The sequence below is a fragment of the Meleagris gallopavo genome, chromosome 21, assembly GCF_905368555.1.
Source record: "Meleagris gallopavo chromosome 21, MGAL_WU_HG_1.1, whole genome shotgun sequence".
Lineage (NCBI taxonomy): Eukaryota > Metazoa > Chordata > Aves > Galliformes > Phasianidae > Meleagris > Meleagris gallopavo.
Window position 1 is genome coordinate 7,230,165 of NC_139424.1, and position 16,396 is coordinate 7,246,560.

Genomic DNA, 16,396 nt, shown 5'->3' on the forward strand with positions numbered 1-16,396 from the left:
CCACCCAGGTGCTGAGCCAATGCTGCCTGCACCTTGGAGCTGCCAGGCCAGCCCTGCTTGGTGTGTGGGTATCAGCCAGCTGACAGCAACAATAAAGGGCTTGAGGGCTGCAGAAAGATTAAAAGAAGCTCCTCTAACAAATGCAATTACACAAACATACTTGAGCCATGTGTCCTATTTAATTCCTTCTCAAGAACAGGCATTCCTCAAGGCACTGCTTTTGTCTGAGTGAAAGAGATATCCATGTGCCTCAGGCATCCATCCCTTCTGCATCTGAGTGCCTCTTCTGTGCCCTAGAAGGCAATAACTTGGGGCTCCAGACTCAGCTGAAGAGCAGCTTCTCCTCAAGGACTCTTCTTTCCTGGCAGTGGCTTGTTCCTTGTCAGGGTGGTTTTAAATTGCTCCTTCAGTGAATTTTGATCTCTCATGCTGGTCAGGGCAGGAGCTGTGAGTGCTGGTGGTGTGGATGGGGCTAACTGCTCCTAAAGCAGCTCTCACTTTGCTTCTCCATGAGGCCAATCTGTGGTCATGCAGAGAATCACTCAGGTTGGAAAAGAGCTTCATCTGTAGAAGCTGAGGGTTTAAGAGAACCATTACACAGCCCAAGGTTCCTGGTTAAAGGGTTAAATGATCCTGAAAAGCTTCTCTCAGCTCCTCAGCCCTCGATGCGTGCGTTCCCTGAGGTATGTCCTAAGGTAACTTGTGTTCAGACAGCACCTGTACTCTTGCTCATAAGCACCAAATGTTTAATTCAGCATGTGCTTGTCAGAGCGCGTTAACGTCGCAGGTAGCGCTTCTGTGTGTGAGCTGCTGCTGCCTGCGAGGCTCTGGGCAGTGTGATGGGACAGCAGAGCAGCCTGCCGGCTCCCAGCCACGTGCCAGCTCTGCAGGACTCCCTAGTTTTGCAGCAAGGCCCTGGGAGATGTGGGGCAGAGGAGACGTGCCCAGATAGCAGGAGAGCAGACGTCTGCTCAGTGTCTTGCACGGAGCTTCTAGGCTTGCTTCAGTTCGGCACGTGCCCATGAGAGAGAGAACAGCTGAACTCTTGGAAACAGGCTCTCACGGCACGTAGATGCTGGAGATAGCAGGTGATAAAGCAGGTGAGGCTGCCAGCAAGATGTTGTGTGGGCAGAGGAGCCCGAGGCAGCTGCAGCCTTCCAGGACGGGGCCTCTCTTCATCGGAGCTTGTTGCCTGATGCTGAGCCTCTTCCACCTGAAGGCACCACTCAGGCCCTGGTAATGGGCATATTGACCATCTGTGGTCATTAATTAAGGAGTTGGGAGTAGTTCCTGGTTTAGCCTTACTTCTGCCAACCAACACACGCTGAATTTTGTTTTCTTGCCTTTCAGTCCTTTCAAGGAAGCCAAGGACGAGCATACCTCTTCAATTCAGTGTGAGTAGAACTCCATGCATGTCACCTTTGCATGTTTTTATGATGCATTTAAGAAAACTCTCCTAAGTAGTACAGAAAAGTTTTCTTTTAGAAAACCTATGCCCAAGACTTGTGAGCCTGCTGAAAACAGTTGGAGAAAGGCAGGAAATAGCACTGATTCATATTTGATTTTACATTCAAGTTTCGGATAAGCAGCTAGAAAAGGTGTTCTTTTTCATCATCAGTTTGAGAAATCAGAGCTGAGAGGTGACTCATCTCTTCCCAGAGAGGGAAGTTGGACAGAGAGTCAGGGCTTTGTAAATGCAGAGAATACAAAATATCTAAGTGCAAACATTTTTTTAGAGCTGGCATAGAAGTTAACTGTAAGTTACCCAATAACTGAAAGTAGTTTTGGTCAGACCACTGCTGGGATGTCTGTCAGAACTGCTTATTTCAGTTACATTTCCCAAATTCCCATTTGGGAAAGTAGAAGTACCATTCTGGCAGTTTGGAAACGAAAATCTTTCTCAAGTGCATCATTAGTGCAGTGTACTAAAATGTTATTAATCTTCTGCTCAAAACTTGTTAGAATGCTCAGTCTAATAAAGATTCTATTTTACCTTTTCATTCTGTTCTGGAACTGCCTGAGACTTCTTTCAGGAACAGCCATGGTACTCAGTATTCTGAATTTCCTGCTTGTGCTTTCAAACACTGCAGCACTCTCAGCTTCACAGCAGTGTCTTGCTGTGGGAAGATGCACTAACAGGGAGCTTCTCTCCATTTTCTCCAGAGTTAATGTGGGTTGTGGCCCTGCAGAGGAGCGGGTGTTATTAACAGGATTACATGCGGTTGCAGACATTTACTGTGAAAACTGCAAAACCACACTGGGCTGGAAATATGTGAGTATCAGCATCATTTGTTTTTCCTGTGGATGTCTTTGCTGCAGCTCTTGCTGAAGGTTTGTGTGGTAGAACGTGGTCTGGTGGAAAGAACATCGACTCAGGAACCAGAAATGTGGATTTTGGTCTGTAGCCACATTGTTTTTCCTTTCTGCATTTCCATTTTCTCTCCTGTCTTTTGTTTATTCTCTCCATTCAGACCGTGAGCTCTTTGTGGCTGATTTTTCATCTTTCTAAGAATTTCTGGTGTGGGTTTGGTTTTGGTTGGGGGTCCCTCAGTGGCACTTGATGTAAAATTCAGTCAGCCTTTGTGGTTCGCGTTGTCTGTTTTTCCAGACCATCTCAGAATAACAGAGGGATCCACATATTGCTAATCCTGTGTCCTTCCCACTAGAAATGCTATTGAACATGAGTTGATCTGTTTGCTGTCTCTCGCGCTCCATAAATTCAATTACCTTCAAATAAAGGCTTTTGCTACGTTCTAATTTCTGCTTCCGGAGGCACGCAGTATTCTTGTTTGTCAGAACATTTTGACCGCTCTCTAAACAAAACATCTATTGCATCTGTGGCCTCTGGACAGAAATATTCTTTAAAGTCAGTCAAAAGGCTATAAAAAGCAAAGCATCAAAAATTGATGCGGTGGGAATCCGTGCAGAAACACAGCGTGGGTCTCACAAATGGAGAAGGACGCTAAGTGCATAAATTGAGTTTATTGTAAAACACAATGCAGAATTCCATAAACACAGCAGTAAGCTCAGGTCTCTCCAGCAACAGAATTACATCCTCTCAGATGCATGACACAGGTGTGCGTGCAAACAATGAGCCTGAGCTGGAGCTGAACTGCCTTTGAGGATGCAATCAGAATGCATGAGAGGAGTCTCTCCTGCTTAGAGATCCCATGCTTCTTCATCCCACCTCTGTGTAGAACGGTGCTTCCCACGATGCCCCTCAGCTCCATTTCCAAGTGAAGCTGACCATAGCCCAGCTCCCAATGGCAGTGTCTTTGCAGCAAGTTTCCCCAGAGTAGCTTTGGATTCCTAATGTTAATAAACGCTCAGAATGCTCCAGAGAGGGTCAGATTTTATCAGTGATCATTTCTAAGGCATAGTTCAAGGAGCAGTTGCCATTGGCCTGCCTAAAGCTGCATGCTTACAAGGTGCTGGTTGTGCCTTTTCAGCCTATGAAGACAACTAGAGTCAGGTTTAAGATCGTTCCAAATGTAATTTTTGCAGAATACCCTGAGGAGCTCCTGCAGTTTGACTGTCCTACCCAGCAGACAGATCTCCTTGCCAGGCTGGGACCCGGATCAGCATTCCAGGTTCTGTAGTGTGACCGTACCTTCAGTTATACTGATTGCATTCTTTCTTCTCCTTTTAGGAACACGCTTTTGAAAGCAGCCAGAAGTATAAAGAAGGCAAATACATCATTGAACTAGCTCACATGATCAAGGATAATGGCTGGGATTGAACGGAGGGAGCCCAGCCCTACCAGTGTGTAAGAGAATGCCATCCAACCGAACATTATATCCAAGAGTGAGAGAGTGACTGAACGCTTGGTTCCATGCATTTAGAGGCTCTGCAATCTGGGAGCATCTTCACACCCTTCTCCATCTTTATTGGTGACTGGCCTCTAAATTTCTGTCTCTCTGTCTCTTTGCTTTGTATCTGTTTGTGAGTTGACCCTGGCTGCTTCTCTCTCTGTTCTGGCGTTGGCTAAGAGAATGCACCGAATGCCCGACAGCCATTCCATGTTGACGAATGCTTACGTACGAACTGAAGTTGGCTCTGTGGTGGCATTTTATCAGCAGGTCTCAGTGCAGGAGGAAGACCTGAGTTTTGGGCAGGAGAACGTGATAGGGGGTGGGGAGTGGGCCCAGAGGGAGGTCGTTGGGAGTAAAACTGCACTTCTCCTTTAAGTCCTGGTTAACCAAGGCTTGAAACTGTCTGCTTGTCTGAATGGACAGAAAAATACCTCACGGCTGCATTCTCTCCGGAGCGTAAAACTGCTGCTCCACTGGTGGAGCTTCAGTCTAAGCTGGCTGAGCACAAGATGTAACCAGTTCTCCCTGCAAGTCGCAGATCTGTGTTTTGTTTGCTGTTTATGAACTTGTTGTCTAGGGGAGGAAGGGGAGACCTGAAGGCTGGAGAGATTCCCTGCTCTCCTTTTTCTCTCTGTTTCAGGGTAGGTAGGCCAAACATCCCAACAGAGCACAGCTGTGAGAGCATCCTCACAGCTGGAGAAACCAAATCCTGACACTTGAGCCCTTCAGAGAGAAGGAAAAAACCACTTAAGGCACAAGGAGGCTGGAGCTGAAGCTTAGAAGATACAACAGGAAAAAAAAAAACGAAGACAGGTGCTAAGTAAGAAAGAGGAAATAATGTTGGAGAGGATGGGGACAAACTCAGTAACGTAGGGTACTCTTTGACTTCCTGTACTCCACTGGGTGTCCTTGGGGATTTTTTACCAAGCCTTCATGAGTACAAGTAGGAAAGTGCTGTTAGAATATCTTTCAGTCCCACGCCCCAGCCATCAGCTCTGCTTTTGGAGCCTTTCAGAGAAATGTTGTGAGAGGGGGGAAAGGAGGGAGCAGAGGAACCTGACAGTTTAGCAGTATTGCACAGGTGGATATTTCAAGCCACGAGGTATCCCCCAAGCTTTCCCCCCTTCTCCCACTCCCTGAAGCCTGCTAGAGGCACAGGGGAGACGAGAAGGAAAAAGGAAACTAAAGTATCTTCCCTCTACCCCGAAAGTGTGCTCTGGAGTCTAAGTGGGAGAGGTGGATGTGGTTATTGTAACTGCAAAGGATAAGTCCTTTGCTGTGAAGTTTTCCAGACTGATGAGTGTGGACCTTCCCGAGGTGATGGGTGGGGAAGGAGCACCGTGTGCGAGCAGGGAGCTGCGTCAGACGTAAAAGACAATGTGAAGTTTGCTCTGCAGCAGTCCAGCCACTATCTGGTGCACGGCTCAAAGACTGTTGAACCGAATTAGTGTTATCTCTCTGAGTGAATTTTCTTTTTGTTTGTGGAATTCTTTCAAGTAGGTTAATCCACTGGGGGAAATCTTTCTTAATCCAGAAAGAAAGAGTATTGTGCAGGGGTTTGTAGCTCCTTATGAAACCGAAGCTTTGGAGCTGTAATCTCTCGTTGCTTGTCCCACCCTGAGATCCCGTGAGCTGGGGACCAGAGCGGAGGGGCTGGCAACAAAATCATTTGCTGTTCATGAAGGAGATGTGAGCAGAGATGCTGCTTATGGGTTGGGGTGCGTGTTGGACCGAAGCCCCAGCCTGCTGGCCTGTCAAAGCAAAAGCTGCTTTTCTCTTGAACCACTATTTTGTGACAGCGCGTTGTTACATCTGGCAGGGGAAGGTGAGCTGTAGGCTGTTGGAATGGGTGGAATTGGCTCCTTTTGTGGCTAGCCTGTTCGGAGATAGCTTCTGCCTTTACCCTTTCTGTTGTGGTTGTGTAGCGGTTGCTTCAGCTTTCATTTCTGATTGTCTCTGCTTCCATCGTCCACATTGCCTTAAGCGGTAAAAACCCAGAAAAAATCACAAGCTCTGCAGTACCCACCAGCTTGTTGGCACTGGCACTGGCCTGGTCCCGTTGTCCTGTCCTTTAGTTGTTGATCTGTGACAAACGATTGGGTTTTGCCTCGTGGGAAGTAATTTGCATTCTTCAAAGAGCTCCTGCTCTCACACAGCCCTGGAAGGGATCTGTTTGTACCTGGGAAGAGAAGTAAGGGATAACCCCAAATTGTTAATATGAGGTTGAGAAAATTACCGTGCGTGGGCTCGTGGGTTTTAAGTTGGTATCACCTATAAATAAGATACCAGATACAAATGCTTTTATCCTTATATTTGGGACAGGAAAGGATGACGTTCCGTCAATCAGGCTGTTTTTAACCGTTCCCTGGGGTTACGCTTTTAATGGCAACCAGTCCAAGCCTGAATATGGCAAGATCTTAATCTGGTTTTAATTGGCTTTGTCTCGTCAGCATCCACAGATTTACATTGCCCAGAACGTGGCCTCATGTCCCGATAGAAAAACATGAGTGTGTGCCCATGGGAGCCCACACTGTGCACAGAGTCACCCACAGGCTGCCCCATGGCGTGGAAAGCAGCGTGCTCAGCGTAACCAAAGACTGCACCCTGTGCTGGGGCTATGGGTAGCCCACAGAACTGCCCCCTGGGAAGCATGGGCTGTAATGTGGGGCAGCCTCAGCCCTGTGAGCTGTGCTTCCATCACCTCACGCTGCCCCAAAGCTCAGCCTTCACCGAGTTCCAAATTTGTTGTGCTCGGGTGGATTATCTGCTGTGAGATCCCCCTCCCTGTAATAAATACCCAGATGGTAATATATACAAAGCAGGAAGAAAAAAAAAAGAAATAATCATGTTATCTTGTGAAGTATACTTTTGTAAATAATATTTAATTTAAAAATAATAATAATAATAATATATTTGGTGCCGTTTTCTCAGAGCCCCTCCCTGCGAGCACTTTTCTCATTGTTTATAAATGATCCCCTTTCCTTCTGCATTGGTTGGGAAATACTTTGAGAGGGAAGCAAAGACACACATGGATGTTGTCCTGCTGGGCAGCCCATGCTGGGGATGTGGGGGCTTGGGGGGATTTGAGGGCTGGGGGGGATGTGGGGGCTGCCCATGCAGTGCTGGGCAGGGATGCACATGGCTCCGGATGCAGGAGCACAGATCAGCTGTGAGCTCAGCATCACTACTTGGAGGTTTGTAAGGAGCTGTTTTTAAACTGAAGGAAGTCTTTGGACACAGATCCCGATTTTCTTTTGTTTTGTTTTGTTTTTCTTTGTTTTTAAACCAGGCTGCTACATAATGAACTAGAGTGCAAGTTTACCTCTCAGGCAGCAGAGTTCGTTTCTTTGTTTTCCCTTCTGTCCCTGTGCCCCCCCTGCTCCCCACTCTGTTTTTATCTCGTTGGGTCTCTGTTTGATCCCAAAGTGGACCAACAGCGTGCACAGCTGGGCTGCATTGCTGAGCAAGGAGCTGTTTCCAGCATGAACTGCTGCTGCATGCTCCCTGATCCTCTGATGCTGGCACACATCATTTAAAGACAGACAGGGAAAAAAACCCACAAAACCTACAGGTGAAATTCGTTGTTCTTGTGGTGAGGATTTTCTCTGTGTGCATTTTCCTGCCTAGTGTGTGAGTGTACGGACAGCACTGTGCTGGGTGGGAGGTGTGCTCTGCTCTGCTCTGCTCTGCTCGGTGGGAAGGAGCTCCCAGCAGGGCCAAGCCTTGGGGGCTGAGCACTCAGAAACAATGATGTTACACATAGAGGCTGAAGAATCCTGTTGAAAAGAGGGGAAAAAAAGAAATCATAGTGAATTCAAAAAAGAAATCGACGTATTTAATGCAAGCAGAATGGCACTGTGTGTGGTACCATCACAAAGAAGCTGTTCTCGTAGCTATGAACTGTATTTATCCTTTGTTTTGTTCTTGTAAGGAAATGGGAATGCTTTCCCTGCTGACAAAACTAAAGGACAGTGTTTCCAATACCAGCCTGTCTATTGATGCTCTCGTGTTTACAAATTGTGTATACTTTTATTTCTTTGATCTTATTTTAATTTTATTTTTTGTCGTATTCTTTCAGGTCATTTGCTTCAGTAATAAATGCGATTGTTTGTTTTCAAGTAATTGGTTTTCACCTTTTCATGTATTTGTACATTGTATATAGTTCTTCAGTATTAGAGGGAGCCGTATTGTTTGTCATATTTACAATATGTGTTGGTGCTCATTTGAGAAAATAAAATTTTCAAGTACTAAAGCTGTTGTTCTGTGTTGCTGTGCCCATCTCCTCCTATACTGTGTGCAAATCTTAAAGGCTGAGGGCAGCAGAAGTTGGCTGTGGAGCACATGGTGCATTTAACTCAGAAATAGTCCAGCTGCACTCCTTGCTGTGCCTGGGGAGCAGCTCCTCGTGCTTCAGCAGTGGGAGTGCAGGCTGAGGGTGTGCTGTGGAGCAGTCCCTACGGATGGCAGGGCAGCTGCTCCATCCTGCACGTGCTGTAACACCTTTCTGAGCTGTCTCTTGCAGGTGCCGGTGCTCCTAGTGTCCACCTGATCCCTGGGACCTGATCCACGCTGCCTACCCCTCTGAAACCCCAGCGAAGCCCCAGTCAGGTTGGGAGCAGCACTTTATTTCAGGTGTTTCCTATAAGCTGCTGCAGGCGCTGTCCCCGTGCCCTGACCCTGTGGCTGCAGCTCTCTGGGATTCCGGAGCTGGGGCCAGGTAAGCTGGGGGACCTGGTGGGGCCAGTGCCCCAAGCACAGCACCACCTATAAGCAGATGTGGTCTCAAGGATGACTGTGTTGCCAAAATATGAGGCCATACCTCTGGGCTCTTCGTGGCAGCCTGGAAGTGGCCACAGGCGTGGTTTGTGCACCCCGGTCAAGACGAGCATTTCCTTCATTAACAGAGAGCTCACCACATCCCATTGCCCAGTGGGTGCACACACGGCAGGGCAGACCAAGGCTGAAATCCTGGGGCTGCTGTGACCTTTCTGTGCTGCCGGAGGACGGCTATAACGGGAAACGCGGCTCAGCGCGGGCAGCCCCCGTCACAGCCACAATGATTTCTGGAGAAGACAATCACAGAGCTATAAATACTGCAGTGCTGTGGCCTTTCATCCCGGGGCAAGAGCAATCGGACACCCAGGGCAGCTGAAGCCGGGCTGCTGGGTGACCAGAACGGCCCTGTCCCCATTCCTGCAGGGACGCGGGTGATGCTGTGTGTTGCTTCCCTGCTGTCCCTCCTCTCTGTGTCCTTGATACTCTGTGTCCCTTCATGACATCCAGGCTGCCTGTCCTTTCTCCCAAGCCCTAGGTTGGAAAAATGGCACCTTTCAGCCCCGACAGGAGGATTCCTTTTGCCTCCCTGGGTTTTTCCAGGCATAGGTTTGGAGCAGTGCTCTGCTGGTGGCACCAGGAGACTTGGCTGCACTCATTGCTCATCAGAAATGGCTTCAAGCTTTGCTCCCTCTGAAACATTGCATGAAATCCCTGTGATTTCTGCACAAAACCCCCCAGAGAGACCTCCCAGCCCCACTGCTCATGGTTCAGCCCTGGGCAGGAGCTGCTCCTCACTTTGTTCTCCACATATGGAAACATTGGTGTAGGTGCAGTGAAAGGTTGGAAAAAAAAATAAAAGGTCTTCCCCAGGGGCTCATCCTCACCTCATGGAAACATAAAGAATTTCTGTGCAACATTTTGGATGCTTTACAGAAATAACAGAGGAGTATAGGAGCGTGCTTTTATATAGCTCTGCTTCCTTGTCAGGCTCTGGTGGTGTTTTTTTTCCACTCGGATGAGGGTTGTCCCAGAATGATGTTATTTTTGCAGAGGTTCCAGGGCAGGGGCTGAGGTCTGGGTGCCCCAAAGACTGCAATGGGAGGGTCTTGGCTGTGCCCACATCCTGTAGGGTTGGACATGGGGTGCTCCATGCATGCATTCCCTGTGGCTGTAACACACACCTCGCCAGCTCATCATAAATCACTGCAAGGCTTTCTTTACCAGGCAGGGTGTGAAGGTAAAGCCAACCTCATGCACCAATGCCCAGTGGGGATGAGCACCCACACCCACAGTGCTGCTGCTGCTGCTGCTGCAGGCACTGAGGTCATTAGCAGGGCAGGGACAGCATCATTCATTCAGTGCCGCCTCTTCAGTCACAGCCACATCACACCCAGTATTCCCATGTGTGACCACTTGCACGTCCCATCCCATCCCATCCCATCCCATCCCATCCCATCCCATCCCATCCCATCCCATGCTGCTTGGTGTCCAGCCAGGAGCTGCCAGCACACACAGGCGCAGCACAACCTCCTCCCAGCTGCAGCATCCCCAGCCCTGTTGTGCTGAGCTGCTGTTCTCCCTGTGCCCATCCCTGCCCTGCTGCTGCCCTCCCCAGGCACCCCATGGCCCCACATTGCAATAAGAAAAATCCAGGGACCGGGCAAGGTTCAAACCTGGGGAAACAAACATTGCTGGCGAGGCTGATGGAGGGGAGCGTTTGGTTTGGATTAGTAAGAAAAGCTATTCTGAATTCAAATCTGGAAACGTTGGAGCTAATCCCAGGTGAAAGCTGATTAAGGGCTGGGTGGTGGGAGCAGATCCTGCTGCTGTCTGTGGCTGTGCTGGGGGAGCTGGGGCTGTGGGGTCAGTGAATGGGCAGCACACAGCCAGCACAGCCCTGTGGTTCCCAATGGGTCCTGGTGCTGGCACTGAGCACGGTGAGCACATCTGCTCTGTATGTATCCAAACAAAATATTCAGGCTTTGGCAACTGCTTCAGGGTCCTGTAAATGAGTTCTGTGGGTTTTGTGCCCTGTGTGGGCAGCACTGCCAAGCAGTGTTACCTACAGGCCTGCCTGCTTTCAACCTTTTAAATCTTTTTCTCCATCTCACCCTCGCGAAGCATCCACAGAAGCGTGGTGTAACAGCAGCCCTTTGGCCAAGCCCTGCAGCTTCCCCAGGCAGCACAGTTTGTGCATCGCAGCTGGAAAACCACAGCACTTCCTATAGGTATCAGTGCTGCATTCTTTCCCGCTTGGCTCTGCACTGCCAGCACTGCTTCTCCAGCTGCATAAACACCAGGCAGTGCTTTGGCACTCGGCGTTTGGGGTAAACACGTCGTTTCCCTTCCAGAAAAATATTTACTTGCCTCTCTGGGCACTCTCAGATTGAAAACACATTCAGAGCAGGCTTGGATGGAATGGCTTAGAATGGGTTTTTCAGCTTTTCTCCCCCAAACATCACTGCAGGGAGCTTTGGGGCAAACAGGGCTTCCTACAGCCCCAGCTCTGGGGGTTCTCAGCACAAAGCACTGCTGAGCTCAGGCTGTGCAAACAGCCCATGTGCCATCAAAGCCCTGGGTGAGCTCTGCAGGCAAATCCTACATGCATATATTTGCATACATCCGAACGCAGTGAGGTGGCAGTGCTGCCTCTATTCAGTGGTGCCCAACCACCTCCTGTAGCTGCACAAAGGGCACTGCACTCCTGTTCCCCTCATATTTACACCCTGCAGAGAATCAGCCTTCCTTCTTTGCTGGAAACATTCTGCAGTTGCCGTGCAGCACTTTGGGAAACGCCGAGGGCAAATTCAGCCCCACTCACATTCAGCTGTGCTCCATACAGTGAAGTCTATGCTTAGGATATATACATTCTTGGACTCTTTGGAAGCCTACAGCCTGAGCAGCTCTCTCTGATCCCTCATTTTCTTTTCCAGGGCATTGGAGCAGTGCTGCTCAGGCTGTGCCCAAAGCACAGTGCTGGGGACGTGCGGGCTGAGCCGTGCCCATGCAGCCACGTCACTATTTCTGTCCGGATTAGAGGGAAATTAAAATTAATCCACAGAGTTCGGGGAGATCTCTGGGGCTTAGCATTTTTTTTTTTTTTGTCCTGATCACTCATTATTTTTAGCAGCCGCTTTTTATTTTTAGCAGCTCATGAGCGCTGCCAGTCCTCGTGCTCCACAGCCCTGAGCAATCAGCTCCTTCCCTTTCACTGCACATTAGCACGGTGCTCTTCCTGAGTTCCTTCTGCAGTGTTGCATCCCTCCTTCCCGAACCTGGAAAGGAAAGCCCTTTCTGTGATCCCCTGTCCGCGTGCTGCTGCACCCCTGCAAACCCAGGGTCTATTTGGAAGTGGCTGCAGCTGCAGCACAGGCCCCGCTCCGGGCAGAAGTGAGGATTGATTTCTTGATTACAGTCTAACACGTGGTGATATAATTAAAGAAATCTTCCTGCTTCAGAAAGTCATTAGGAGGCAGTTAATTGGGATGGGGCTGGAGGAGATGCGTGGCATCTCCAAAGAGCTGCAGTCCTGTGAGCCCCGACCAGGCCAAGAGGGATGCAGAGACATTTGTTGGGTTTGGTTTCACATTTTGCATCTTTCCCCCCCTTTTTTTGCCCATTATTACATATTCCAAGGTAGTCTGCGTGTCCCTACACAGCATGTCGTCCTGCAGCCTCAGTGCTGCTCATGTTATTAAGCTCCTGCTCACTCCCAGTGCTTTTCTCTGGATGCTTCCCAGCCAATGTGTGGTGCCCCATCCTGTGGTTCACCCCTGGGTGCTGGCTATGAGATGCTCCTGGTGCTGGCTATGAGATGCTCCTGGTGCTGGCTATGAGATGCTCCTGATGCTGGTTATGGGATGCTCCTGGTGCTGGCTATGGGATGCTCCTGGTGCTGGCTATGGGATGCTCCTGGTGCCGGCTGTAGGATGCTCCTGGTGCTGGTTATGGGATGCTCCTGGTGCTGGCTATGGGATGCTCCTGGTGCCGGCTGTAGGATGCTCCTGGTGCTGGTTATGGGATGCTCCTGGTGCTTGCTATGAGATGCTCCTGGTGCCGGCTGTAGGATGCTCCTGGTGCTGGTTATGGGATGCTCCTGGTGCTTGCTATGAGATGCTCCTGGTGCTGGTTATGGGATGCTCCTGATGCTGGCTATGGGATGCTCCTGGTGCCGGCTGTAGGATGCTCCTGGTGCTGGTTATGGGATGCTCTTTCCTGCCTTGGCAAAGGTAGAATTCAACTCACAGCCCAACAGCTCCCCATGGTTTGTTCTCTTTGGTTTTATTCACAAAATGTTAATTGCAAAGTAAGTGGCAGCTCTGCCAAGTAGATGGGATGAGAGAATCGACTCACGGTCGGATGAGGGAAACATATTTTGAGGCAGAAAGAATTAATTAGGGAAAAATCCGTATCTCTGTGTGAGTTATTAACACAGGGAGCAGACGTGTCTGATGGGCTTTTCATAAGAGAACTGTTACAGAGAGATGAAATTTCACTCTCCCAGCTGCGAGGAGCACCAGGCTGTATTTTCACTGTGCTTTTTCAGGAGCAGTGGGGGTCGGAATGGGAAGTGATGGCAGCTGGGGCATCATCTACAGATCCATTCCAGAACTCCCTTAGCTCCTACGTACGTATGTGTGAAGCAGAGTGCACAGCATCAGCCATCATTGGGTACATCTGTTTCAGACACAGCCGCCGTTCTGCTGCTGAAGCCATTAAACCTCTGGCGAAGCTATAAAGGCACAGTGAGTCATTTTTTCAGCATCTCAGGAAATCCTCCACTTTGGATGAGATCAGAAGAAGCCATTAGCGAGGAGGGATGAGGATTCATCTCCAAACAAAGGCAGATACGGAGTAATTGCAGTTCTATAAACACAGCATCACTTAAAGAATTCAACGGTGCACTCAGCATCTGGGGAAGCATCCAAACTTTGTGTTCCATCTAAAGAGAGATGGATGAAATCCACTGGGAGCCTCACAGCTCTGCACTAATCTGCACCATACGTTTTAGTTTGTCCATTGTAGAAATAGGGAGCAGGTGGGGGCTGCAGGCCTGGCTCAGGCTCCACGCTGCCCATCGGTGCTGTTTAAGTCAAATCAGGTTTTAAGTCCAATTCATTTCTGCTTGTATGGCATAAATTATCCCCAGGGCTGGAATCGTTAAAGCACCACATCTGCTCTGTGAGGCTCAGACCATGATTGCTGGTTCTGCAAACGGTGTGAAATCAGCAGCAACTGGGAGCGTTTGTAGTCGAGGCCAAAAAGGCCCTTAGCAGGCATTGACAGATCAAAGTTCCCCCTATTTGTAGAGCATGATAGCCCAGGGTTGTGCAATATCCCCTTCTCTGTGCAGTGTGTGGAAGTGCAGCACTTGCTGTACCCGTGGCCATTAATGGGAAGCACAGCACAGCTCCTGGCAGGGCTGCGTGCTCAGCCTGCTCATCCACTGCCTTCCCTTCGGAAGCATCACTTCAGCTGAACAAATCACTAAATTTAGCAGTGAGATCACGGGCTCAGGTTGCATTCTGCAGAAGGTCAGGCTGGAGTATCTCATGGTCCTGCCTGCCTTCCATGGGGAAATGCCATTTGGAATACAGCTGCCCAGCACCTTTCTGTGCTGGTGTGCAGCTGAGCGTCAGCTCACAGCCGAAATACACCTGGCTGCTTTGTTGTGGGGGCACAGAGTGGGAACATCCCATGCAGAAGCACTTTGGTATCACTGAGCCTCGCTGCTGGAGCAGCTGCTTGGGGGCAGAGCGTGGGGACAGTGCACCGCTGGGGGACAAAGTTGCACAGGGCAAAGGCTGGGGCTGGATATGGCATTAGTGGAGAGAAAAGACTGTCCATTAAAATTCATGAAGGGCTGTAATTTAAGGTCCATGTATAACAGGGTCACGATGACACAGGGACAGGGGTTTGGGTTTGTTTCTGTTTGGTCATTAGCAGGACACGTGTGGCTCTGGTCACCAACAGCTGATGTTACCAAGGAGATAAACCTGGGGACAAGTGGAAACTGCAAAATGCAACCTCTGCTCCAAATGGTCATAGATGAAATACAAGGGCTGCTTTCTTGTAGTCTGTTTCAGAGGACAATTCCAGGTCAGTGCTGGTGCTCATTTTAACAACCCAGGTGTTCTGCACACGCTCAGGCTTTAGGGAGACCATTCCCCTCTTTTGGTGCCCCTTCATTAAACCCGTTGATGCACATCTCAGGGCAGCAGCACTGCAGGATCGTTTCCAACATTCCACCCCCACCTGTCCACTGTATGTGAGGATGGATGGACGGACAGACAGTGCCCCATATGGGAATGCAGACAGCTGAGCCCGGGTCCCACCGCCCACAGCCTTTCCATGCAGCCACTCTGAAACAGCTGCAGCTCCAGCACTGTGCTTAGATATAAAAAGGGTGATGCCTTCTTTCTGCACTGCTCATCCTCTGTTTTAAGAATAACACTTTTCTGATAAGGAATCAGAGCTGGTGCCACAGAAATCCAGCTGACAGAGCTGCTGGTTGGCAGGCAGGAGCTTTGGGCTGCACTGCTGGTTGGCACTGAAATTAAAACTCTGGGATCTTTCTTCTAGAAAGTGGTCCCACTTTGAGATTCCAGGCACAAAGCAATTATCTGCCTTCACTCACTCAGTGTAATTAATAGCTGTGCTTTCCTTCACGTGCATCAAGAGACACCACGTTCATTGCGGCACGCTCTGTCCAGAACAATAACTCAGGCCTTTCCTCTGGGAAGAGCAATGAACCAATTGTGGGGTTCGAGTATTTCCTATATCCCACTATAACTCATCAGAAGAGAAGAGATATCCTCTGCTCAGGAAGGAAAAAAGATCCTCGGGAGTAACCGAGCACAGGAAGCTGGCAGAGCTACAGCCCTCTATCACCTCTGTGTGTAATTTGCAACCCTGCACAAAGCTCAACCTTAGGACAAAAGCAATCCCAGTCTTTTTTTCCAGCCTGAAAGTCACTGAGTTTCCCCGTGTAGCACAGTGGCAGGCAGAGCAGCTGTGTGGGTAGAGATGCATTTTTACAGTTCTCAGAGCAGGGCATTGTGTGGGATTACTGGGTTCCTCTCCCATCTCTGCCTTTGATTTGTGGGTGTGTTCAGCCCCCTTAATTTGTTTCTGTTTTCCCCATCTGTGAAACTGAGATAACATCACAAGGGAACCACAGAGTGTGATTCATTAATGTTTATTAGGCAGAGGGAAATCCTTAAATGAATGGCACTCTATTGCAGGAGGACAAAATTCAGGGCTGCTGGGAGGCTGGTTAGACCCAAACCTGCTATTCCCAGATTAGGAGGATGAAAAAGAACACTGAAAAACCTTTTGTACCCCAGTGTGTGCCAGCAGTCTGCGTCTTCCTCAGCACTCAGGGCTGCAGATCGGTTACAGCAACCTCACTGCTGAGCTGGCGGCTTCGAGTGCTCACAGAACAGCAGTGAAATCACTTCAGGTCACTGCTGTGTGACTGCCACAGCCCAGAACAGCAGATTTACCCCAGCAGAACACCTTCATGTTGTCCAAAGCTGGGATCTGCACAGAAATGATTCTTCCTGCAGTGGGTGGACAGCTGGTGGAGCTTTAGGGAAGGGATTTGTCTTTCTATCTATTTCTTTTGCACACGTTGTTTCAAAATAGCACAACCCCGGGTATCTTCTGTATCTGCAGTGCTGTGCTGGAGGAGTTACTGCAGTTACTGCTCCCCAGCTGTGTTGGTAAGGGCAGGAGAGCAGCCACGAGTTACCACGCCATGCGCTGCGCAGACTGAACAAACAGAGGCTTTAGCAACACCTGACTTC

At 49.4% G+C, this 16,396-nt stretch overlaps 1 protein-coding gene across 4 annotated transcripts in view; it reads left to right on the top strand.

Moving 5' to 3' along the window:
• The window catches only part of YPEL2 (yippee like 2), a 30,407-nt gene extending 22,343 nt beyond the window's left edge, over positions 1–8,064 (top strand). For all 4 annotated transcript variants that reach the window (XM_085240656.1, XM_085240658.1, XM_085240659.1 and 1 more), the window contains 3 exons: positions 1,351–1,394; positions 2,164–2,272; positions 3,650–8,064. In XM_085240656.1, coding sequence (XP_085096782.1) covers positions 1,351–1,394; positions 2,164–2,272; positions 3,650–3,739 — 243 coding nt within the window. In that variant the 3' untranslated portion in view covers positions 3,740–8,064. The remainder of the gene's footprint in view (positions 1–1,350; positions 1,395–2,163; positions 2,273–3,649) is intronic.
• Positions 8,065–16,396: the final 8,332 nt, after the last annotated feature.